Source organism: Pituophis catenifer, unplaced genomic scaffold (assembly GCF_029215685.1).
Source record: "Pituophis catenifer annectens isolate HBS135680 unplaced genomic scaffold, rPitCat1.0.hap2 SCAF_16, whole genome shotgun sequence".
Lineage (NCBI taxonomy): Eukaryota > Metazoa > Chordata > Lepidosauria > Squamata > Colubridae > Pituophis > Pituophis catenifer.
The window spans coordinates 10,100,788-10,125,670 of record NW_027256896.1 but is presented as its reverse complement, the minus strand read 5'-3'; the positions used below and the strand labels follow the sequence as shown (position 1 = coordinate 10,125,670).

The following is a 24,883-nucleotide window of genomic DNA, read 5'->3' as shown; positions in this document are numbered from 1 at the left end:
CATTAAACGGTCGTTTTTCCTGTCATCTTTCCAGACCTGGCGAGACTCAAGACAGAGGTTGTTTTCTCTCCCCCGCTCTGCTTTTCGTAGGGCGTTCATTGGCTGACTCGGCTCGGGAGGAGGGGAGGTAGCGCGAGCCCAGCTTCTCATTGGTTGGTTGTGCCCCGGCGACGGATAACGGACGTAACGGAGGACGAGTAGCCAGAAGAAGGAGGCGGGAGAAGAGAAGTGAGGTCAGGAGGGCGGGGGCGCGAGCGAGCGAGGCCTGCAGACCGGGCTGACAGTCTTGGTTTCGTTACCGCTCGTTCGCCGGAGAGCCAGGTAGGTGAAGCGGGTACGGTGGCCGCGAAGGGAAAAACTGCGCTACCCGGGAGTCCGTCCCACACACAAGGCCTGGCCGCGTTTTGGCGGGGCCGCTTGAGAAATGAATGGGCGTTTGTGACCGGTGTCACAGGAGTTGGTTAGAATAGTTACTATGGAATAGGAATAGGAATAGGAAAGAACAGAACAGAACAGAACAGAACAGAACAGTTGGAAGGGACCTTGGAGGTCATCTAGTCCAACCCCCTGCTTAGGCAGGAAACCCTCCACCACTTCAGACAAATGGTTATCCAACGTCTTCTTAAAATTTTCCAGTATTGGCGCATTCACAACTTCTGGTGGCAAGCTGTTCCATTGGCTAATCGTCAGGAATTTCCTCCTTAGTTCTAGGTTGCTTCTCTCCTTGCTTAGTTTCCACCCATTGCTTCTTGTCCTGCCCTCAGGTGCTTTGGAGAATAGCTTGACTCCCTCTTCTTTGTGGCAACCATTTAGATATGAGCCAGCCGTGTGCAGCAGCTGCCAAAAAAGCCAACACAGTTCTAGGCTGCATAAACAGAGAGAGAGAATCAAGATCACATGAAGTGTTAATGCCACTTGATAAGGCCTTGGTAAGGCCACACTTGGAATACTGCATCCAGTTTTGGTCTCCATGATGTAAAAAGGATGTGGAGACTCTAGAAAGAGTGCAGAGAAGAGCAACGAAGATGATTAGGGGACTGGAGGCTAAAACATAGGAAGAACAGTTGCAGGAACTGGGTGTGTCTAGTTTAATGAAAAGAAGGACATGGGGAGACGTGATAGCAGTCTTCCAATATCTCAGGGCCTGCCATAAAGAAGAGGGAGTCAAGCGATTCTCCAGAGCCCTGAGGGTAAGATAAGAAGCAATGGGTGGAAACTCATCAAGGAGAGAAGCAACTGAGAACTAAGGAGAAATTTCCTGACAGTGAGAACAATTTGCCTCCAGAAGTTGTGAATGCTCCAACACTGGAAGTTTTTAAGAAGAAATTGGATTACCATCTGTCTGGAGTGGTGTAGGGTTTCCTGTCTAAGGAGGGGTTTGGACTAGAAAATCTCCAAGGTCCCTTCCAACTCTGCTATTCTATTCTATTCTATTCTATTCTATTCTATTCTATTCTATTCTATTCTATTCTATTCTATTCTATTCTATTCTATTCTATTCTATTCTATTCTATTCTATTCTATTCTACTTGTAACATTATAATAAATATTGAATGTGGAATAACGGTACTACTGTTTTGTCTGGATTAATTTCACCCCTGTGATTGTTGGCACCTGGATTAATTTCAGCCCCGCGATCGTTAGCGCCCTGCTATCGCATTTCCAGTAGATCGGCAAAATTAAAGAATTCAAGGAACTTCTAAGCTTCTGAGGGCAGAATGTCGGAACTGAGTGACGAAGCCAGCGAGACGGAGCTCTTGAATCGCAGCCTAACCATGTGGCACGGAGAAGGCCAGGCGGCCAACCAACAAGAATTAGACATACCTTTGGACCTTCACACAGCAGCTTCCATAGGCCAGTATGAAGTGGTGAAGGACAGTATTGAACGGTAAGTGGGATGGAGCGTAGTCTGGATTCCCAGGAGGGAGAGGCTGCATTCCAGAGGAGCAAGAGACAACTCGGTGCAGAGAGTTGGTGTGAGAGAAAGAGGGTGAAGACACGCCTCCCTAATAGTTTCCAGAGTATATGCTTGATGTGGGTGGTAGCATGCTTTAGTTCAGCAAGATTCAATCTATAGGTGAGAAACAATAAAAAAATCTACTTGGAAGCATCACAACCTGTCTGCCTTGGTTTTTGGAGCCTGACAGTAAGAGAATAGCTAATAGGAGCATCCTACTGTGAGTAATTTGATGAAAGTCAATAATAGGGATGGGGGTTTTTTTAACATTACAAAATGTTACACATCCAGTCTAAAATGGGAGACTCTATGCTGCCACCTCATTTGCCTGCATTACCCCATTTTGATCATTCAGAATAGCCAGTTTGGTCTAGTGGTTAAGGTATCAGGCTAGAAACTGGGAGAAAGTGAATTCTAGACCCACCTTAGGCTGGGTGATTGTGAGCCAATCACCAGGAAACACTGAGTTCTAGTCCTGCCTTAGGCATGAAAGCCAGCTGGGTGACTTTGAATCAGTTGCTCTTTCTCAGCCCAACTCAACTCACAAGGTTGTTGTAGGGAAAGAGTATTAAACATGTTTGCCACCTTGAGTTGTTTTTTTAAAAATAATAAAGGCAGGATATAAATAAATGAAATAATTCTGTGCTATGTGTAAATTAGTGGCAGCCCAAAGCATGCCTTCAAGAAAACCAGAGGAAATGCTGAGAGTAGCGTACAGTATTTTACAAACATAAGAAGAGCATTTCCAGGCCCATCTCACCCAAAAGTTTGTTTCCATGGCAACTGATCCCATGTCAAAATTAAGCCGATGTGCACAGTTTGGGCCCCTTTCTCTCATCTTCTGCAGCAAGCCATCTTGAGAAGTTTGGTCCCAATGGGCAAAATGAATGCGGTGAAATTAAAAGGATTTTGAAAACACTCATTTTTAAGCCAGAGAAACCGTTCAAGTTTCTGACCTGAACAGCAATGGCTTGCAGTCTTCCACCTTGGGGGAAATCTCACATGCTGTGTACCCTTCCAGAGGGGAGAAGGACTTGGATCAGAAGAACTGCGGTGGTTGGACTCCGCTGATGTACGCCTCCTACATCGGTTATGACACCATTGTGCGCATGCTGCTACAAGCCGGAGCAAACGTGAATATGTCCACCCCAGAAGGACAGACTCCGCTGATGTTGGCAGCCAGCTGTGGGAATGAATGTGCAGCTTCCTTTTTGCTTCAGGTGGGTGAGCTTTAGAACAGCTGTCAAAATATTAAATCAGTCACGGTGTTTAAATAGGGCAAGTGCCACTTCTGGTTAGTTTTTCGTTTTGATATAGCCAGCACAGTTTTAAGAATCAAGGTCAAATGCATTGCACACCAGAACAACTAGACACAAGGACAGTTTTTTCCCCGCCTGCCATCACTGCTAAACAACTAATTCCCACAATGCTGTCAAACTATTTACTAAGACTGTATTACTGTTACTGTTCTCATCCTTCCTATTAGCCAATCTCTCTTCCTACTAATGACTATAACCTTGTTGCTTTTATCTTTAGGATTATATTGTTTTATTTAGTTTCCTAGTATGATTTTGATTGCTTATTTAGTACCCACTAAGTGTTGTATCTTATGATTCGTGATGAATGTATTTTTTATGTACACTGAGAGCTTATGCACCGTTGATCTTCACTGCCCGAAATGGGCAGAAAATGGGGCCCGCAGAGGCTAAAAACGGAGGCGGCAATAGGCTATGGCAATCCCTGCAGCCTGAAACAGCTGATCCTCGAATCCATCTGACAGTCAGCTGCTTGTGCTAATCAGGCTGTGCTGAAGCTGAAATGGGCTGTTTGCTGCAAGGAGGCAAATTGTTGGGAGGCAGAGGCAGATTTTTTTTCTTGTTTTCTTCCCCAAAAATGGTAGATGCATCTTATAGTCTGGAGCGTCTAATACACTGAAAAATGCAGTACCTACTTTTCAGGGAGGTGATCCTGGGGATGTGTTATAACAAATGTTCCCTTTCTCTGAAGCAAGGTGCAGAGTTGGAGATGAAAGACATCCATGGTTGGACTGCCCTCTTTCATTGCACCAGTGCTGGCCACCAACAGATGGTGAAGTTCTTACTAGACAGTGGAGCCAACGCCAACTGCAGGTAGGAGGAAATGGCTAAATATAATACAGCTCATCCTCAATTTACAACAGTTTCGAACAATTAGTCCCTCTTAATAATTTAAACAATACAGCTTGCATCTACATCTCTTCATCTTCCAGCTGTATTGTTTAGAATAGAATAACAGAGTTGGAAGGGACCTTCTTCTAGTCCAACCCCCTGCTTAGGCAGGAAACCCTACACCACTTCAGACAAATGGTCATCCAACATCTTCTTAAAAAATTCCAGCGTTGGAGCATTCACAACTTCTGGAGGCAAACTGTTCCGCTGATTCATTGTTCTCACTGTCAGGAAATTTCTCCTTAGTTCTTAGTTGCTTCTCTCCTTGATGGGTTTCCATCCGTTGCTTCTTGTCCTGCCTTCAGGTGCTTTGGAGAATAGCTTGACTCCTTCTCCTTTATGGCAGCCTCTGAGATATCGGAACACATGCTATCATTTAAATACCAACAGTTTGTTTAGTGACCATTCAAAGCTACAACGGCACTGAAAAAAGTGACTTATGACCATTTTTCACCCTTACAACCGTTGTGGCATCCCCGTGGTCACATGATCAAGATTCAGAGGCTTGGCAACCGACTCATAATTTGTGACAGCTGCAGTGTCTTGTGGTCAGTACAATCCCCTTTTGCAACCAACTGACAAGCAAAGTCAGTAGGGAAGCGAGATTCACTTAACAACCATGTTACGTAACATCTGCAGTGATTCACTTAACAAATGTGCCAAGGAAGGTTGTAAAATGGAGCAAAATTCACTTAAGAAACGTCTCACTTAGCAACAGAAATGTTGGGCTCTGTTGTGGTTTTAAATCGAGGACTACGTGTAATTTTAAGGCGTGCAAATCTGGCTACCGTAGCCTAAGGCTGCGGCATCTAGAAAGGAACAAGTCTGATCGCTTGATTTATAATCAACTAATCTCGAATATAAATGGCCATGATAGCTGACCTTACAGAACTCCCAACAGCCAGTTTGGGGTACCAGTTAAAGTATTGGGTTAGAAATTGGGAGACCATGAATTCATGGCTCTGGCCTCCCAGAGCCATGAAAACCAGGCGGACGATTTTGGATCAGTCATGCTCTTTCCACGTTACAATCCACGTTACAAAGATGGGGGAGGGGGAAAATAGGAGGTGGGAACATTATATCTACCATCTTGAGCTGTATAAAATAGACATAATAATAATAATAATAATAATAATAATAATAATAATAATAAGAAGAAGAAGAAGAAGAAGAAGAAGAAGAAGAAGAAGAAGAAGAAGAAGAAGAAGAAGAAGAAGAAGAAGAAGAAGAAGAAGAAGAAATAAGACTTTAGGATTCAGACTGACAGGCACTTGGTCCACAACACACCTGACATAACAATAGTTGAAAAGAAAAAAGTATGGTTCATTGACATTGCAATACCTGGTGATGCACGAATTGAAGATAAGCAGCAAGAAAAAAAAAATCACAAAGTACCAGGACTTACAAATTGAAGTTGAGCGACTGTGGAAAAAGAAATCGTGTGTTGTCCCAATTGTAATTGGAGCCCTCGGAGCAATACCCAAAGGGCTACCCCGCTATTTAGAAATTCTAAATTTGCCGGACTTGAACATTTTGACTCTACAAAAAACCACCTTACTCGGAACAGCTTACATCCTCCGACGATACCTTAACAGTTCCTAGGTCCTTGGTTAGGACTCGAGCTGCTGAGCTATTAACTAGCCTCAAAGGCTGTGAATCTCACTAAAGATTAACCAATAAATAATAATAATAATAATAATAATAATAATAATAATAATAATAATAATAATAATAATAATAATAATAAACAAATTCAGTCCCATAGCTACTGACTCAGAAAGACTTAGTAAACTGGGACTGTGCCTCCTGTTTTTCACGGAGGCCATTAGAGAATGCTTTGAAGAAGAGTAAATTTTCATGGTTGCCAACTCCTTAGCTCAGTTACTGTTCCAAAGTCGCCCAGTTGGGCTGATCAACTTGATAGAAGTTATTTTGGGAGCTGGGTGAAATTAAGAGCAGAATCCAGATCCTTAAATAAACATGGTTTACCTTGGAATGTGAGGTCACATGAAATTAATCTGTGTTTTTGGATAATTCCCTGTTCTCTTAATTCTATGCATTTGTAACCAGCGTGACTTTGCCTTATTGTTAATCATGCCAATTTTGACTTGAATCTTCCATACGTTTCAATTTTCTCTTATGCCAGAGAACCCCTTTGTGGATACTCCGCTCTGATGGAAGCAGCGGCTTCTGGTCATGAGATCATTGTCCAGTATCTTCTCAACCATGTGAGTGACCATTGATTTCCAGGAAGGTCAAAAACACCATTCCTGTTTTTAAACGGTGTATATATCATGCTCAGCCACTGTTCTGTTTTTGGCCGAGCACGGCGTATCAATAAAGCTGATATATGTTGTTGTTAGTTGCGAAATCGTGTTTGACCCATCGCGACCCTGTGGACAACATTCCTCTAGACCTTCCTGTCCTCTAGCATCCTCTGGAGTCCATTTAAGCTCATGCCTACTGCTTCAGTGACTCCATCCAGCCACCTCGTTCTCTGTTGTCCCCTTCTTCTTTTGCCCTCAGTCATTCCCAGCATTAGGCTCTTCTCCAGGGAGTCCTTCCTTCTCATTAGGTGGCCAAAGTATTTGAGTTTAATCTTCAGGATCTGGCCTTCTAAAGAGCAGTCAGGGTTAATCTCCTCTAGGACTGACCGGTTTGATCGCCTTGCAGTCCAAGGGACTCGCAGGAGTCTTCTCCAGCACCAGAGTTCAAAGGCCTCAATTCTTTGGCGCTCAGTCTTCCTTATGGTCCAACTTTCACAGCCATCCATTTCAACTGGGAAAACCATAGCCTTGACTATACACACTTTTGTTGGCAGGGAGATGTCTCTGATTTTTAGTATGCTATCTAGATTTGCCATAGCTTTCCTCCCCAGGAGCAAGTGTCTTTTAATTTCAACAAGCTGATATAATTTAGGCTAATTTTCCACAAGCTTTTCACCATTAATCCCCTGGTGACTGCAATAGGAACATGGGTGCACAAAAGCTTTTCATTAGGAGCTGCCCATTTACTGCAAATGTTTCGAATTTCTGCGAGTTCATTTTTACTGGACAGATTGAGTGAAAGGTAGTGTCTTCTCACAGGGTGTGAAAGTGGACATACGGGACAGCACAGGGGCCACCGCACGGTCTTTGGCCATGAAATACGGACACATGAAGATTGTGGGGCTGATAGACTTGCATACGGCTCCCGTGCCCAAAGTCTTGCGCAGAGGCACAGGTGAGTAAAAGGCTATAACATCGTGTGGAAAAAGGATCTGATTGAAATGCAAGCCCAGATTGATGCAGACAATGGAAATCTATCCTTTGAGCTAGGCCCAGTCAGGAAACAGATTCAAGAATGATTAAAACTCTAATCAAAGCTTTGATTAAAAATAATGGACTAGGGAGAAAAAGTCGGAAGCATTGTGGCAAGACCGGCTGGAAAAATAGCGGGCTCCAACGAGGTCCGCGAAAATCCAGCCGGCAAACCACTGTTGAAGGGTCTTCGGATCGGAAGAAGGAGAGGCATCTCGGACGACCAAGAGGAACAGGCAAGTTCCTGGGATTTAACAGTGGCAAAAAAAGAGTGGATGGGGGGGAATATCCCCCCAAAAAAGAATCAATCAAAGGGTAAAGAGGGAAATAGTGGAAAGAGATTAGGAGAAAGCTTGGGGAGAACTATTCGAATAATATATCTAAAAGTGAGAAAAAGGATCCAAAAGATATAATAAATGTAAAAAGAAAAAGAAGAAGTTAAGAGAATGGGATAAAAGGAGAAAATTATCAAGAAGTGGAACTTTGGAGACACCAAGAGAAAATGGTTAAAGAAGGGAAGAGGAAGGGAAATAAGGTACATATTAGTAGATTTAAAGGAACTGTATTAATATTATTAATTGTGGATGATCAACTAAGTTAAAGGGTTTTAATGTAAGATTTGAATATGATGATGTATATTGCTTATAGTAAAACAGATTAGCAGATGAAATGTGGAATGGTAATTTGGTTTAATCTTGAAGACAATTTAAATTAAGAGATAAAGTTGAAATGTTAAAAAGTGGGATGGGGATTTTGAGAAATATATTTTGTAATGGAAAAATAAGATAATTAATTGATGCTATTGTAAGAGATCAGGAATTAAGGGCAGATAGTGATACTGTTTATGTATTAAGAAGAAATTAAGATAAGATAAATATGGAAAAAGAGTATTATGGCTGAAATTGGAAATATGTAAAATGGACTTTAAAAAAAAAACAATATGGCAGAAGCTGAAATAACAAGATATGGTGAAAAATGATTAATTTGTGATAAAGAATTATATAAAAGAGATGAATATGGAAAAAATGGGAAGATAGGAATAGATTATAAAGATTGATATATATATATATAAGATGCATAAGATTTGACCCGGTCAACACTCTGTTCATAAAATATGTATGATGAAAAAAAAATTCTAATAAAACTTGTTTATAAAAAAGAGAAAGAGAGATAATGGACTAGGCAGCTTTATAAGAGATTGGAAACCAATTGTGGACTTTCTGCGCGCTAAGTATAACAACAGATGGTTAACAGAAGGATTTGAAGATTAATGTAATGTTTAGCTCAACCTGTTGCCTGCTTTTTCTTCTTTCTTCTTTTATATTTATATAGAAAGATGATAGAGAGATAGAGAGAGATAAAATCTGTTACATTTAGCGCATTGAATGTCCACAAAAGGTTTCCAGCCTCTTTACAGTATATATTTGTAGAAGAGGAGGAGAATTTACTGCTTTTTCTTTTCTTTCAGCACCCAGCCAGGGTGGATCCTACCTGTTAAATGTTAAATTTAATTGATCACTTTTACCTCTCTCTCTCTCTCTCTCTCTTTTTTTTTTTTTGCACACAATTTTTTTTTCCTTTTTGTTAGGATTGAATGTATGCTTTTGTTTCATTTTCTTCATTTGTTTTACTGTTTTGTATTTTAACTTTTACGATAAAATAACAAATAATATTTTTTTTTTTAAAAAAATGACTGCTTGTACTTTTGGGATCTTTCAGGGAAGTACGAAGATCTGAGCTCCTCAGACGAGTCTTACTGCGCTCCCCAAAGACAAAGGCCTGCCCGTAAACCCAGAGGGCCCAGCATTCACGAAGGGCCCCATGCTCTGGCCAAGATCACAGCAGTCAGAACTGGCGGGAAGAGTCGGTTGCCTCATGGTGAGTTCAGGTTTTACCTCCTTCTGCTTTAGAATCTGCCTAGATGGCTGCCACCAATACAATCCTTACCGCCGTGGTGGCACAGAGGTTAGAATGCAGTATTGCAGGCTAATTCTCCTCACTGCCAGGAGTTCGATCCTGACTGGCTCAAGGTTGACTCAGCCTTCCATCTAAACTTTCAAGACTTCCCATTCCTTTGTTCACCTCCCTTCCTTTTACCATCCCTTCCTTTTACACACAGAGCAGGTCCCGCCAGAAGGCTACGTCACCTTTAAAGACGATGGAAGCGGCTTGGAGGGAGGTGACCTTCGATACCGAGATGTCATCTCCCCCATCAACGACCGCGACGTGGAAAGCAGTAGCAGCCGAGGTACCCTGCGTTTTCTTTGGCCGGGTAGACTGATCTTACAGGCAGACAGGACTCTTTTTAAAATACAGGCTGTTTTGTGACAGATGAATTAGGGTTCTTTGTTTCTGTTCTCTGTCAAGCTAAATATGTTGCTACTGGAGATGTTAGAATAGGATTATAAGATTTTTGTGTTCTCTGAGCTGAAGCAAAATAATCATTTCTCTGCTCCTGGAATTAGATTGTGATCTGTTACCAGCACTGCCTATACTGGCTACCTGATTTCTTTCTTTCTTTCTTTCTTTCTTTCTTTCTTTCTTTCTTTCTTTCTTTCTTTCTTTCTTTCTTTCTTTCTTTCTTTCTTTCTTTCTTTCTTTCCTCCTTCCTTCCTTCCTTCCTTCCTTCCTTCCTTCCTTCCTTCCTTCCTCTCTCTCTCCCCCCCTCTCTTCCCATTCCCTCTCCCCTACATAATACATTTTACTCTTCCTATTTTCTCCACAACAACAACATTGTGAGGTGAGTTGGGCTGAGAGAGGGACTGGCCCAAAGCCACCCACCTGGCTTTCATGCCTAAGGCAGGTCTAGAATTCACCATCTCCTGATGATTGGCCCAAAGGCACCCATCTGGCTTTCATGCCTAAGGCAGGTCTAGAACTCACCATCTCCTGATGATTGGCCCAAAGTCACCCAGCTGGCTTTCATGCCTAAGGCAGGTCTAGAACTCACCATCTCCTGATGATTGGGCCAAAGTCACCTACTTGGCTTTCATGCCTAAAGTGGGACTAGAACTCACTGTCTCCTGGTTTCTAGGCCAGCACCTTAAGCAGTAGACCAGATTGGTTCAGTTTTGTTTCCAGTCTTAGGGACTGACTGTGACCTCATAGTTCAAATGATATAATTTTGACATTTCTTTTGCTTCTCTTACTCACTGTTTTATAACATCTGATCTCACCTGTTGAAAAAGCTGGAGAACTTGAAAGTTGTTAGCTTGCATCTCTAATAAAAGCTGTAACTTGGCAATATATTTTGAAATTAATCTAAAACACTATGAAAAAGGGTTGAGATACTTGTATGCAAAACTCAGCACAATATGCATCAAAATGCACCAGGATGCCAACATCCACGGTTTTTCTGAATACTGTGGTGTAGTTCATAGTGAAAGATATAATCATCATCTTCTTTCAAGGACCCCATAATCTCTTGCATTGGGGTGCAGTCTGGGCAACTAAATGGAGCTGAGTGTTTACTGGCCGGATGCCTTTCCTGTTGCCAATGCGGAGTTTTGTCCAGCAGATATATTCTCATTGGGCCCAGAGAGAGAAATATTTGCCTCTACCTAGGATCAAACTCATAAGAGCTCCACTTCTAGGCTACTGCACCACCCCTCAGTAAAAAATATAACAGTAACCTAAAATTGAGAGATTTGCTCCTTGTTTTGTCAGTCAGTATCTGAATATATAAAGGTTGCCGCTCCATTGGATCTAAAACTCTCTCCTCTATCACTTCTCACCATTTCAGAAGAGAATTCCTTCTTCACAAATGACGTGGGTGTCATCCGGACCAGCAGCAGCAGTGAAGGCCTGGCCAGTACGGTGGGGATCAGCAGCGAGGGCTCCTTAGAGAGCAATGAGGTAGACACCCATGAGCGATCTTGGGTGGACTCGGGAGCTAAGCAGAATTCGGCCTTGGTGAGGGCCCCCCCCAGAAGAAAATAACACTAGATTGAGAAGGCCGATTTTATTTTAGTTGCCAAGGAAACAGCATGTGTCTCCATGTAGTTACTGGGAATTCAACTTGATTTAAAGCAGGTTCCGACAGGTTCTGGAGAACCAGTAGTGGAAATTTTGAGTGGTTTGGAAAACCGGTAGCGGAAATTTTGAGTATTTGGAGAACTGGCAAATACCACTTCTGGCTGGCCCCAGGAATGGGGAGTGAATGGGGATTTTGCAATATCCTTCCCCCAGAAGTGGGGAGGGAATGGAGATTTTGAAGTATCCTTCCCCTGCCACGCCCACCAAGCCACGCCCACAGAACCGGTAGTAAAAAGAAGTTGAATTCCACCACGGATTTAAAGGTGTCTTAAAGTGGAAAACAAATACATATTCTTGGTGCGGAAGAGAAGAACCGTGGTGGCGCAGTGGTTAGAATGCAGTATTGCAGGCTAATTCTGCTGAGTGCTGACTGACTGCAATTTGGCAGTTCGAATCTCACCGGCTCAAGGTTGACTCAGCCTCCCATCCTTCCGAGGTCGGTAAAATGAGGACCCAGATGGTTGGGAGCAAGAGGCTGACTCTGGAAACCGCTTAGAGTGGGATGCAAGGCACTGTGAAGCGGTATATAAGTCCAAGTGCTTTTGCTAACACTTGGAACAGACCTTGATGGTCTTTTAGTCCAACTCTGCTTGAGTTCTGCTCAAGCAGAAAACCGTATACTATTCCAGACAAATGGCTGCCAAGTCTCTTATTAAAAACCTCCAGTGTTGGAGCACCCACAGCTTCTGAAGCCAAGCCATACCGCCTGATCAATTGTTCTGGGAATTTCTCCTCAGTTCTAGGTTGGTCCTCTCCTTCATTAGTTTCCATCTGTTACTTCTTGTCTAACCCTCAGGTGCTTCGGAGAATAGGTGGACCCCCTCTTCTTCGTGGCAGCCCCTCAAATATTAGAACGCTGCTATCATGTCACCCCCTAGCCCTTTTCATTAAACTAGAAGACTTTAAAGTACACTTGAGGATGAAATTGTTCCTTGAAAAGAATCCTCATCCTTTTTCTACTCGTGATAATAAAAAAGCGACAACATGTGGAGCTTCTGAAGTGGTTAACAAGTGACCTTTGTTAATGTTGAAGAAGACTGCTTTCGCTGGGCTTATCCCCTGTCCTCCTTCTCAGGATTCTGACTCGGCGGCCAAATCCTCCAGCCGAAAACATGCCAAGAGTTCCATGAAGGCCAAGAATCGCTATGGCAACAGTGACACTCACTGGCCTTGGAAAGCCAAGGCCTCTGCTCAACACCACGGCCCATCTAATGATGAAACGCCCTCCTGTGCTGGACCACAGGTAACTCTTGTCAGAGTATGAATATTCACAGACTGGAATAGATCAGCCAATGGGGACTGGCATGGTAACAGGTCAGCCAATGGGGACTGGCTGGAATAGGACATGGTAACAAGGTCAGCCAATGTATAGGCATAGCAACTAAGTCAGCCAATGAGGGCTGTTTGGGAGCTGAAACAGCTTGGAGCCTGGGCGTGGCTTAGGTTAACTGATACGTATAAATATAAGTTGTGTGCTCCCATTATTGTCCTTCCTTCTGTTAACTGTGCTTCTGTGATTATGCTTCTGATTCTGAGTACTGCTCTTGGTATTGTATATATGTCTCATGCGTTATTATGTATATAAAGAAGTTTCTTATTTAATGACTCCTGCTGCATCAGTTATCTGCGTGTGCTTTCTGGATGTGATTTCTGCAACAAACCCTTGGCAGCTCTCAAGCCCAGCAAGGCTAGCGAATACAGGAAAGAAGAAGCATTTTGGATTTCTTTTTATTGATAGTTGGGTATCGTAGGAGAATTTGGAGAACCAGATGACCTCCAAGGTCCCTTCCAACTCTGTTACTGTTAATTGTCCTCGCTGTTAGGAAGTTTCTCCTCAATTCCAGGTTGCTTTTCTCCTTGATTAGTTTCCATCCATTGTTTCTTGTCCTGCGCTCTGGTGCTTTGGAAAATAAATTGACCCCCTCCTCTTTGTGGCAGCCCCTCAAATATTGGATCAGGTGATGTTGACGTTGTGCAGCAGCTGATAGGGATGGCGAAGTTTTTGACAGAGCTGGCACAGTGCAAGTCCTTTTCCCTTGAGTTTTAACCCAGCCTCCTGACGATCTCTTCTGCTTGCTTCTCCTGAGCTGCAGGATCTGGCCACTTTCCTAGACCAGATTGGCTGCCTGAAGTACTTGCAAATCTTTGAGGAGCAAGATATCGACCTCCGTATCTTCCTGACTTTAACGGAGAGCGACCTAAAAGAGATCGGCATCACGTAAGTTGATTTCTATGCTATGAGGATTGAACCCAAAACCATGCAGCTTTCCTGCCAGATAGACTGTCCCTCAATGCTTCACATCTTCCGTTTTGGCCCTGTATGTTCCTTACCGATAGAGAGTCAGGTTGCATTCATTAAAAAAATAAACAAGGGTAGTGTATGTATGTATGTATGTATGTATTCATTCATTCATTCATTCATTCATTCATTCATTCATTCATTCATTCATTCAATTTATATGCCACCTTTCTCCGGAGACTCAGGGCAGCTAAAGTATACCTTTAGTATACATTTGACTAAAGGTGTCACTATATTCAGCAACCTTCTGGACACGCTTGGTCCCAAGTGGGTCTTTGTGAGCCACAGTGGCGCAGTGGTTAGAGTGCAGTACTGCAGGGCTACTTCTGACTGCCGGCTGCCTTTGTCAGTTCGAATCTCACCAGGCTCAAGGTTGACTCAGCCTTCCATCCTTCTGAGGTCGGTCAAATGAGGACCCAGATTGTTGCGGGCCATAGGCTGACTCTAAACCGCTTCAAGGGGGCTGTAAAGCATCGTGAAGCGGTATATAAGTCTAAGTGCTAATGCTGATTAGCTATGTTGGCGCAGTGATTAGAATGCAGTATTGCAGGCTAATTGTGCCATCTGCCAGCAGTTCAATCCTGACCGGCTCAAGGTTGACTCAGCCTTCCAACCTTCTGAAGTCAGTAAAATGAGGACCCAGATTGTTGGGGGCAATATGCTGACTCTGTAAACCGCTTAGAGAGGGCTGTAAAGCAGTATATAAGTCTAAGTGCTCTTGCTATTGTGGGAGAAGAGACAAGTCCACCCAACAAGAGGCCGCTTCGTTGTGCCTGCAAACATCTCTGGTGGGAGCTTTCCCTTCTGATTCCTGCTTAATTTCCCCTGTAGGCTCTTTGGACCAAAGAGGAAGATGACCTCCGCCATTGCTCGATGGCACAGCAGTGCCCGACCGCTGAGCGATGCCCTTGAGCTGGCCTATGCTGACCGTCTGGAAGCCGAAATGCAAGAATTGGCCATCCAGCTTCACAAGGTGAAGCACCCAACTCCTCTAGCGTGTTCAGAAGGAGACGAAGGATGCTCTGTTGCACCCTGGTTGTGATGCGTACATGTCGGTTGGGTGCCTCCTTCGTTTAAGTCCCTGAAGTACCGAGAGAGTGAGGTTGAAATGCGGGTCCTTTAGTTCTTTTTCTCTTCAAGTCAGAGGAAGTCCGGCAGATGAAAAGGTGGCGGGAGTGGATTTAGTGTTAAGAGTTAAAAGCTTCATCAGACTTTGACTGACATACAACAGGGGTATCAAATTGAAGGCCCATGGGTCAGAGTGCTTAGATCTGGCTCACGAGGCTGCCATGAAAACTGAAAGTCCGGCCCGCAGTACCTCTGCCAGCGAAAACAGAGCTCAGGGGGACCTCCGTTGTCACTGGCAGAGAGCTGCAGGAGGCCGTCCCAGCCAAAAATGGATCTCGCAAGGGCTGCACACGGCACCCTGAGCTCCATTTTCACTGGCAGAGGGCTGCAGGAAGCCATCCCGGCCAGGGGTGGGTTCTACTTACCTTTACTCCCGGTTCGCAATGGGACTGCGGTGCATAAGCTTCTGCGCATGCGCAAATCGTCATTTATGATGTCCGGGCGGGTGGGCGGAACCTCCCGCTGATTTTACTACTGGTTCTATAGAACCGGACTAAACCGGGAGCAACCCACCACTGATCCTGGCCCAAAATGGATCTCGCAAGGACTGCATGCAGCACCTCGAACTCCATTTTTGCTGGCATAGGACTGCAGGAGGCCGTCCCAGCTGAAAACGGAGTTCGGAGCCCGTTTTCACTGGCAAGAGCGCTCAGGCCACAGGCTCCCCCAACAAGAGTGATGTCAAGCTGGTCACGCTCCCCCACCCCCACCCGAGGTCAAACAGAACCTTGATGCGGCCCTCAATGAAATCGAGTTTGACAAACACACACCCCTGACATAGAACAGTGTCAGAGTTGGAAGGGATCTGCTCTGGTTGGACACAAAACACTCTGTTGTTGTTGTTAGTTACGAAGTCGTGTCCGACCCATCGCGACCCCATGGACAACATTCCTCCAGGCCTTCCTGTCCTCTACCATCCCCTGGAGTCCATTTAAGCTCATGCCGACTGCTTCAGTGACTCCATCCAGCCACCTCGTTCTCTGCTGTCCCCTTCTTCTTTTGCCCTCAATCTTTCCCAGCATTAGGCTCTTCTCCAGGGAGCCCTTCCTTCTCATTCGGTGGCCAAAGTATTTGAGTTTCATACAAAACACTCTACTCTGGTCTTTTTTTCCTCTTTTTCCGTGCAGAGGTGCGAGGAAGTCAAAGGGCTGAAAGGACAGGTGAGCCAAGAGCAGGAACTGCGAGCGGTGGTCGAGAGCTGCCTCATGGAGCAGGACGTGGCCTGGAGCAATGCCCAGGCTCAAGTCCAAGAAGTCCAGGGCATCACCAGAGGTGCTGGGATCCTCCTGGAACAGATGCGGTGAGTGGGCCTTCAAGAAGGATGCCATTTACTCCCTTTGAGATCCCTTCCTTGCTCTCCCCCTCTTCCGAGCACTGGTGCCCATAGTGTCATGGCAAGAATTAGAAAAGCAGAATGCTCAGGTGGCTTTGCTTAGAGGACTCTTCCGTTCCAGGGCTCCACTTGGGATGTTGCCTGAGAAGCAAGCAATGCTGTATAACAGGGAGGCCCTCCAAACTCGACAACTTGAAGACTTGTGGACTTCAACTCCCAGAATTCCTCAATTCTGGCAGTTGAAGTCCACAAGTCTTCAAGTTGCCAAGTTTGAAGTCCACAAGTCTTAAAAGTGGCCGAGTTTGGAGCCCCCCCCCCCCCCCCGGCTGTATAGAAAACATTGACTATGGGATAGAGCAGGGGTCTGCAACCTTAAACATTCAAAGAGCCATTTGGACCCATTTCCCACAGAAAAGAAAACACCGGGAGCCACAAAACCCTTCCCTTGACTGACTATTTCTTGAGCGGCCACAAAACTAGCATATGTAGTTGCATTAAACATTCCGTTTTCTTCTGAAACTTTTCTTTTCTTGGATTTATCCATGGTTGGCCTACCGGGTGTTGAAAAGCTCAATAAATCGTGTGCCGGTGGGTGTCGCCCATTGGCGGTTGTGACACATATTTTGAGTGACAGGGAGCTGCAGCAGAGGGGTGAAAGAGCCATATGTGGCTCCAGAGCCGCAGGTTGCTGACCCCTGGGATAGGGAGACAGAACGCTCCTCAATTTACGACCACAATTGGGACCAGAATTTCCCTTGCCAAGCAAGACGATTGTTAAGTGAATTGCATCTGATTTTACAACCTTTTTTTCCATGAGTGTTAAGGCAATAACTGCAGTTGTTAAGTGAATCATGCAGTTGTTAAGCAAATCTGTCCCCCCCCCCCCCCGTCAGAAATTGGCTGGGAAGGTCATAAATGACAATCACATAATCCCTGGATTCTGCAACTGTTGTAAATACATGTTGGTCGCCTGAATTTTGATCACATGACCGTGGGGGATGCTGTGATGGTCATAAATGCGAGGACCAGTCCCCAGACCTAAGTCACTTTTTTCACTACCCTTGTAATATCAAACGGTTGCCGAATGAATGGTTGTAAGCCGAGGACTATCTGTAATCCTTCCAGGAGAATAATCCCGTTTCTTGTGCTTCTCTGCCTCTGTGTGTGATTTTCTTTCATAGAAACCTCTTGATGTCCTTCTGGTTTCTCTTTAAGGGCCTGTCAGGCAGAGCTGGCTTCCCGGATCAACCAGGAGCAGGCAGGCGGCCAGAGATCGGAGCTCAGAGCACAGCTAGGAGCCAGTAAGTGGTGTTGGAAGAAATGCCCATCTGGGTTCAGTTCCAAGTGGGGGAAAAGACTCTTGGATTCATAGACGTTGCTTGGAAAGAAGGTTTATTGATGAACTGGATCACATGGCTTGAGATCCTGGGCAAAAAAAAGGGCAGAGATGCTGAGAGAGCCTGGGTTTTATGCCCTCTGTTGGGCTTGTGTTCCGATTGGTTGTCAGACTCCCATGGCGCCATGCAGGGGTAACTTTGTAGGTTGTCTTTGTCCCAGGCTTGGTTGACTCTTGCTGGGTGATGAATGAAAGGGCTTTGGGCAATTCCTACTATGGCTCTGCCTGGAGGAGGTAGATCTTTGTTATGTAGAATAGACTGGCCCAGGCCTTAATCTTAATGGCCCATTGACAAAGGTGGGGTGGGTAGGTTTCTGCCTCCCCTTTAGGGGAAATATTCTGCCCTTTTAATATTTCTTAAAAGATCTCATTTTCCTAGGAGAGGGGTGGGTGCCAACTTCCTACAGTGGGATGTGCAATTCATGACCAAGAGGCTGTCTTCGCCCTCTTTCTCTCACACATCTGAGCAAAGTTTCCTCTTACTCCCATGGAATCCATCCCTTCCCTCTTGAGAATCCACTTCCTGCCTACCTTCTTTCAAATCTTGGAACCAGCTCTCCTTCTTTTCCTATTCCTCCTTGGTGACGTGGTGGCGCAGTATTGCAGGCTAATTCTGCTGACTGCCAACTGCAGTTCAGTTCTCACCGGCTCAAGGTTGACTCAGCCTTCCCTCCTCCCGAAGTGGGTAAAATGAGGTCCCAGATTGTTGGGGGCAAAAGGCTGATTCTGTAAACTGCTTACAGAAGGCTATAAAAGCACTGTGAAGCACTATATAAGTCCAAGTGCTATTGCTGTTGCCTGTCCTTCCTTCCTTCCTTCCTTCCTTCCTTCCTTCCTTCCTTCCTTCCTTCCTTCCTTCCTTCCTTCCTTCCTTTCTATGGTGGTGCAGTGGTTAGGATGCAGTATTGCAAGCCAACTCTGCCCACTGTCTGGAGTTCGATCCTGACTGGCTCAAGGTTGACTCAGCCTTCCCTCCTTCCCAGGTGGATCAAATGAGGACCCAGATTGTTGGGGGGCAATAGGCTGACTCTGTAAACAGTTTAGATGGGGCTGCAAAGCACTGTGAAGAGGTATATAAATCTAAGTGCTATTGCTACCGCTATCCTAATATTTTCCTACTTTTCGTAGGGCAAACCAGCTGAACTGTTTCTCCCCACCCCCACCCCACCCTGCCTCTTAAAAATAAAGACGTGGCTCTGCTTTGCCTGAAATTGGGAAAGGGGCTTCTTTCATGTCCATCCTTAGAACAACCCTGTCTTGAATTAATGCTGCTGATTTCTTCCTCAATCTTAGGCCCCGAAGGATGGTCACCTACCTTGAAGGCCCTTAGCCTGCCTGAGCTGTCAGCTCTTCTGGAGGAATGTGTGGGGGAAATGGGTAAGGTTAATACCGACGGTTGAACAGTTGTCTTCTCCTTGATCTGATCAACGTGACTTCAGCAGCATGACACATCCAATGGTCACTATGAAAAGGAAATAGATGTAGGAGAAGAACAGGAAGAGCTAGAGGGGCAGAGCTAAATGTGTCATCAGCTTAGAATCCTTACATTGCCACAAACGATCCAAGCTCAGTCCTGCTTGAATTCTGTTGATCCTTATCTGGCACCGGTTCTAGTTTCTTGTATCTAGACTTGAGCAATAATAAATCCTTCCAAATTGCCACTTAACATATGGTGCTGATCCTTTGCACCTGACAATCTATATATATAAAAGCGGAAACCACTCACGCATTAATCACAAAATCTCCAGAACCGTAAAGCCTACAAACTTGAAATTTCCCATGTATGTTCTTCTTGACTTCTAGGTGCTCACTAAGAAAGGATTTTTCGAAATGACCATCAGAGTATTAGTATTTCCTATATTATTATAACACGCTCTGATGCTAATTAGTTAGACGTTCTACTTCCCCTCCCAACTTGAAAATAACTCTGGAGAGAATGGGATAGCATAGGGGAGGCTTCTGTGGGGCCAGCCCCATGGAGAGAAGGGGCTAGAAAGCCTGAGGGAGAGAAGGGGATAGGATAGGAGATGTTTCTGTGGGGCAAGGCTGAGGGAGAGAAAGGGAGAGGAGAGGATCTACGGGGCCAGCCTGAGGGACAGAAGGGGAGTGGAGAGAATCTATGGGGCCAAGCCTGAGGGAGAGAAGGGGAGAGGAGAGGATCTATGGGGCCAAGCCTGAGGGAGAGAAGGGGAGAGGAGAGGATCTACGGGGCCAGCCTGAGGGACAGAAGGGGAGTGGAGAGAATCTATGGGGCCAAGCCTGAGGGAGAGAAGGGGAGAGGAGAGGATCTATGGGGCCAAGCCTGAGGGAGAGAAGGGGAGAGGAGAGGATCTATGGGGCCAAGCCTGAGGGAGAGAAGGGGAGAGGAGAGGCCAATCATAACTACTGATTAATTTTCAAACACTTAAGTGTCGATTTATCAAGCCCGATCACATAGTTTTGCAGTGGCGCACGGGTATTCAGCTAGTAATGGAATAAAGGACAACTTCCCCGAGCTAGTTTGCTTTCCTGTCCTAATGAAAGAATATCCAACACTTGTGGTAACTGAGCTGTTCTGTCTCTCCAGGGACAACTCTCTGTTCTGTCAACCATAATCTCGAGAGGCTACAAGGTCCAGAGAAGGGGAAGGCTGTCCGCAAACAGCCCTAGCAGTAGAGGAAGGTAAGCGAGGAGCAAAATAGCCCCCAAGATTGAGAGTGGATGTTGGTGTGTAAAAACATTGTGGTCTTCAAGGCCAAGAGGATGCCTTGGAGACATTTGGCTGACCATAGTTATAGTTTCCTTTATTGTCATTGCCCATGGTACAACGAAATTAAATGCCGTCTTCAGTGTACATTACAACTATAAAAATAAAAACGCAAACATACATGCTTTACATTCTACCCTGTTTCCCCAAAAATAAGACCTCCTGGATAATAAGCCCAATTGGGCTTTTGAGCTCATGCGCTAAAATAAGCCCCCCCCCCCAAAAAAAATAAAGCCCGAAAATATTTAATTGCATGCGCAGCCGATCCCTGCCATTTCGTCTGGTTAGGGTTAGGGAGACAGAGCTGGAAATCAGGTAAGACGGCAAGAGGAGACCCGTCTTGCTCCACGCGCCCCAAAATAATGCCCCCTCCCCGAAAATAAGGCCAAGCACTTATTTCGGGGTTCAAAAAAAATATAAGACGGTGTTATTTTCGGGGAAACACGGTATATATAATTGAAATTGAAAACCCAATATTGCACTATACCGTAGAATCCAAGATGGTTATTGCCCTGGGATAGAAGCTGTTTTTCAGCCTATTTGTCCTTGTTTTTAGTGTCCTGTACCGTCTGCCAGATGGTAATAGTTCAAAAAAAAAAGGGTGCCCGGGATGAGATGGCTCTTTAAGAACGTTTTGAACTTTCTTAAGGAAGCGGGAGCTATCAAGCTCTTCCAAAGAGGGGAGAGGGCAACCAAAGATCCTCTGGGCAATGACGTTGACCCTCTGGAGCTCTGTCCTGTCTGCCACTGTGCAATTGGCAAACCAGACACAGACGCAGTAAGTTAAAATACTCTCTATGGTGCAGCGGTAGAAGACCAGCAGCAGTTCTGACCATTCTGGGAAACGAGAAGCTAGACCAACTCCCAGATACTACAGGTAGTCCTTATGACCACAACTGAGTCCAACATTTCTGTTGTTTGCCTAGCTCCTGCCCACTTAGCAGTTTGAAAGCATGCAAATGCGAGTACCATGTTTCCCCGAAAATAAGACCCCGTCTTATATTTTTTGAACCCCGAAATAGGCGCTTGACCTTATTTTGGGGCAGGTCTTATTATTTTGGGGCGCGTGGAGCAAGATGGGGCTCCTCTTGCTGTCTTACCTGATTTCCAACTCTGCTTTTAAATATTTTTGGGGAGGGCTTTTTTTTCGGGAGGAAGGCTTATTTTAGCGCATGCGCTCCAAAAGCCCGATTGGGCTTATTATCAGGGGATGTCTTATTTTCGGGAAAACAGGGTAGATAAATGGGTACTACTTTGGTGGGGAGGAAACAGAGCTCTGCGATGTCATTCTGGCCACATTCTGGCTTCAGACAGCGCTGGCTCATGAGAAAGGGAATAAAAGAGGAAGGAAGGAAAGGAAGGAAGGAAGGAAGGAAGGAAGGAAGGAAGGGCAAGAGCACTTAAATTTATATACTGCTTCACAGGGCTCTAAGCAGTTTACAGAGTCAGAATATTGCCCCGGACAATCTGGGTCCTCATTTTATCGACCTCGGAAGGATGGAAGGCTGAGTCAATCTTGAGCCGGTGAGACTCGAACTGCCAAATTGCAAGCAGCCGGCAGTCAGCAAACTAATGGAATAAAATCTGCAGGGCCTCCTTTCCTTTCCTTCCTTCCTTCCCTTCTGTTTATGTAAGGAAATTTCTCTGAAACAATAACGCAGAGGATCATGGGTTGTCTAGCTATTAGATTAACTTTCTGTACATTGGGGTTTCTGCATCACACCAAGCCATCCGTGGCTTATTTGTGGTTCAGCCCCCCCCCCCCAATGCCTGAATCCCCGTTTACGCCTTGGAAAACTTCGGCCTCGATGTGATGTGAGATGTGCCCAACTCCAAAGGCTGCTCCGTGTTGTAAAGCATCTGCCCCAAATAGCAGGGCCCGTTTGCTCCTCTTCCTTCAAGTTGGCTGAAGCCATGCCTCGTCTTGCAGACATGCTGACGTTGGGTGACCGTTCCACCCTGAAGCTGTGTTTGCCTGGAAGAGTGAAGCGAGCGCAAGTGACCGATCGGGCTGCCCACGCCATCTACAGCGAGGGTCTCGGAATACGTGGCTGCCATCGTTGGCGAATGAGGGCAGATCCGCTGAATGGCGCAACGGCGGTGCCGAAGGAGAAAGGCGGGTCTGATTCTGCAAAGCCAGAAGAGCGGTGAGCACAGAAGCTCTCTAAAGCTTGGAAGCGCCAAGCAAACAAGTTCACATGTGCCTAGTTGTAGAAGACGTGCTTGCTGCCTCTTAATAAGCAAGCAAGCATTGTTTGGTATCAATATTTAAGCTTCTTCTTCCTCCATCTCTTGGGTCCACAACAGGAAACGTCACGACAATAAAACTCTCAGCCTAAGGACTTCATCCTCTTTTGACCAAGAGGCCGAAAGAGTTTGCAATTCTCCCCTCCCCCAATTTTATCCTTTTTTTCCTCCTCCAATCAAATGTGATTTTTTTAAAAAATAAAATAAAATGGAAAGGCTTATTTTTCACAGGAATAAAATGTATCTTTTGGGACCCTTTTAGCACACAATTTGAGATTTTAGTCTCACGCTTGACAATGTGGGGCGTCTCCCCTTAACAAAACTGGAGTTGTAAAATCTTCGGGCAGAACAAAGGACTCTGGATTAGTTCTGAAGAGCCAGAGATAATACCCTGGTCAGAAAGAATAATAAACCTAGTGTATGTAAGGCCCGGGTGTCAAACTCGATTTCATTGAGGGCTGCATCAGGGTTGTGTTTGATCTCAGAGGGCCAGGTGGCTGTCGCTGAACCCGTGTGACACGGGTCTCATGGGGGAAAACCTGTGGTGGCCAAGTGCTAAGGCAGGACTTCCCTGAGACCCTCCCTCACTGTCGTCGTCATCTTCCTTCCTTCCTTCCTTCCTTCCTTCCTTCCTTCCTTCCTTCCTTCCTTCCTTCCTTCCTTCCTTCCTTCCTTCCTTCCTTCCTTCCCATGGTGGTGCAGTGGTTAGAATGCAGTATTGCAAGCCAACTCTGCCCACTGTCTGGAGTTCGATCCTGACTGGCTCAAGGTTGACTCGGCCTTCCATCCTTCCCAGATGGATCAAATTTTTCCTTCCCTCTTCATTCTAATTTCTTCTTCCTTCCCCTCTTTCCTTATTTTTCCTTCCTTGCTCTCTTTCCATCTTTTCTTTTTTTTTTCCTTCTTCCTGCTTCCCGCAGCACTCTGCCAGCGAAAACAGGGCGCAGGGGGACTGCGCAGAGCCTTCCCCGCCCCCCCCCCGCGCCCCGTTTTCACTAGTAGAGGTACTGCAGGCCAGTCCTTTGTTATTCCCAGGCCGGCCCTATGGGCCCAGATTTAAGCACCTTTGAGTATGACACCCCTGATGTAAGGCCTCAGGTAAGATCTTTGCTATAGAGCTCATGCTCTTTAAATTAAAAATTAAAAAAAAAAACATATTGAAGTAATCTCGTGGATCGTTATCCCGGGATCATTGATATCGTAAGATGGTCTTGAGGTTCAAAGCAGAAGGTTGCCTAGAAGTCTATCTAGAAGTCAATGGTGATGATCCTGCAAGTTTTGAAAAAGTTGCATCTTCTAGAGCAGTGGCTCCTAGCCTTTTGGGCACCAGGGACTGGTTCTGTGGAGAAAGGTTTTTCCACAGACTGGATGGGTGCGTGTTTCACGCAGTGCGTGTATCCTGCAGATGGGGGGGGGGCTTCCCTTGTTTGCACGGACCAGTTTCTGACATGCCAATCCGCGGACCAGGGGTTGGAGACCCCCCTTCTAGAGCCTGTCTGGGATTGTTGGAAGCGCTGATGGGAGGGGAGTGAAGTGCCTTTTCATTCATCTGTATCTTATGTCAGCGTTCTAGAAAAACCCAACTCCAATTAAAAACTCCGAGGCAAGCATTTTCTCAAAAGTTCCATTTATTAGAGTAGGTATACTGGCACATCTGGGAAAACCCGAATCTGAGAGTTCCGGATTTTCCCTCAGTAAATCAAAAAACCCCAAATCCATCCCCTGCACCCATCAGTCCGTCACGTGGTCCAATCACCATCCGTTCCATCTCGAGACATCACTCCAACCACTCCTCCTCCAGATGCATGACCTTAACCGAAATGAAGAATGCTATTTTGTCTAACTACATTCCCTCTACTAAATCCCCCCTTTCCTACTTCCAGTGCTAATATGGCTTCCAAAGCTGACCTCTTACTGATAGGCACATCTCACTCTACCTTGTGTTTGCCAGAGATTTCGAAAGTGTAGATTACAAAACTCAATGAACCTGGTTCTCCTTACAAATTGAATCGCCCAGAACTGGCTTGGCTGCCATCAGCAGCAAGCTTTTGTATGCTGTTCCTTGATACGTTTCAAGCAGTGCAGAAAGATTAACATGGCTTTTAGAAAGATTCTCTGCTTGATCAGAAGACTGATGCTGCCAAAGAGTGCCTTTGGTCATTGATTGGACTTCCTTCACCCCATGATCGCGTGAGTATTTCTAAACCTTGAGGGACCACTCCAGGGTTCACAGCTG

At 45.3% G+C, this 24,883-nt stretch overlaps 1 protein-coding gene across 2 annotated transcripts; it reads left to right on the top strand.

Moving 5' to 3' along the window:
- The first annotated feature begins 1,636 nt into the window (after window positions 1-1,636).
- Window positions 1,637-22,868, top strand: ANKS3 (ankyrin repeat and sterile alpha motif domain containing 3). 2 transcript variants are annotated; one of them, XR_011601079.1, is made up of 17 exons: window positions 1,637-1,888; window positions 2,979-3,177; window positions 3,965-4,086; window positions 6,311-6,392; window positions 7,251-7,386; window positions 9,183-9,341; window positions 9,583-9,711; window positions 11,206-11,318; window positions 12,574-12,741; window positions 13,592-13,716; window positions 14,629-14,770; window positions 16,053-16,225; window positions 17,474-17,559; window positions 18,948-19,031; window positions 20,221-20,315; window positions 22,331-22,547; window positions 22,708-22,868. XR_011601079.1 is itself a non-coding variant. In XM_070954970.1 (16 exons), exons 1-15 carry the CDS (start codon window positions 1,719-1,721, stop codon window positions 20,301-20,303), a joined length of 1,971 nt encoding a protein of 656 aa, XP_070811071.1. In that variant the 5' UTR covers window positions 1,637-1,718; the 3' UTR covers window positions 20,304-20,315; window positions 22,331-22,868. The 2 variants fall into 2 exon arrangements, 1 of the variants encoding a protein (XP_070811071.1); XM_070954970.1 differs by having other exon boundaries at window positions 22,331-22,868.
- The last annotated feature ends 2,015 nt before the right edge of the window (window positions 22,869-24,883 follow it).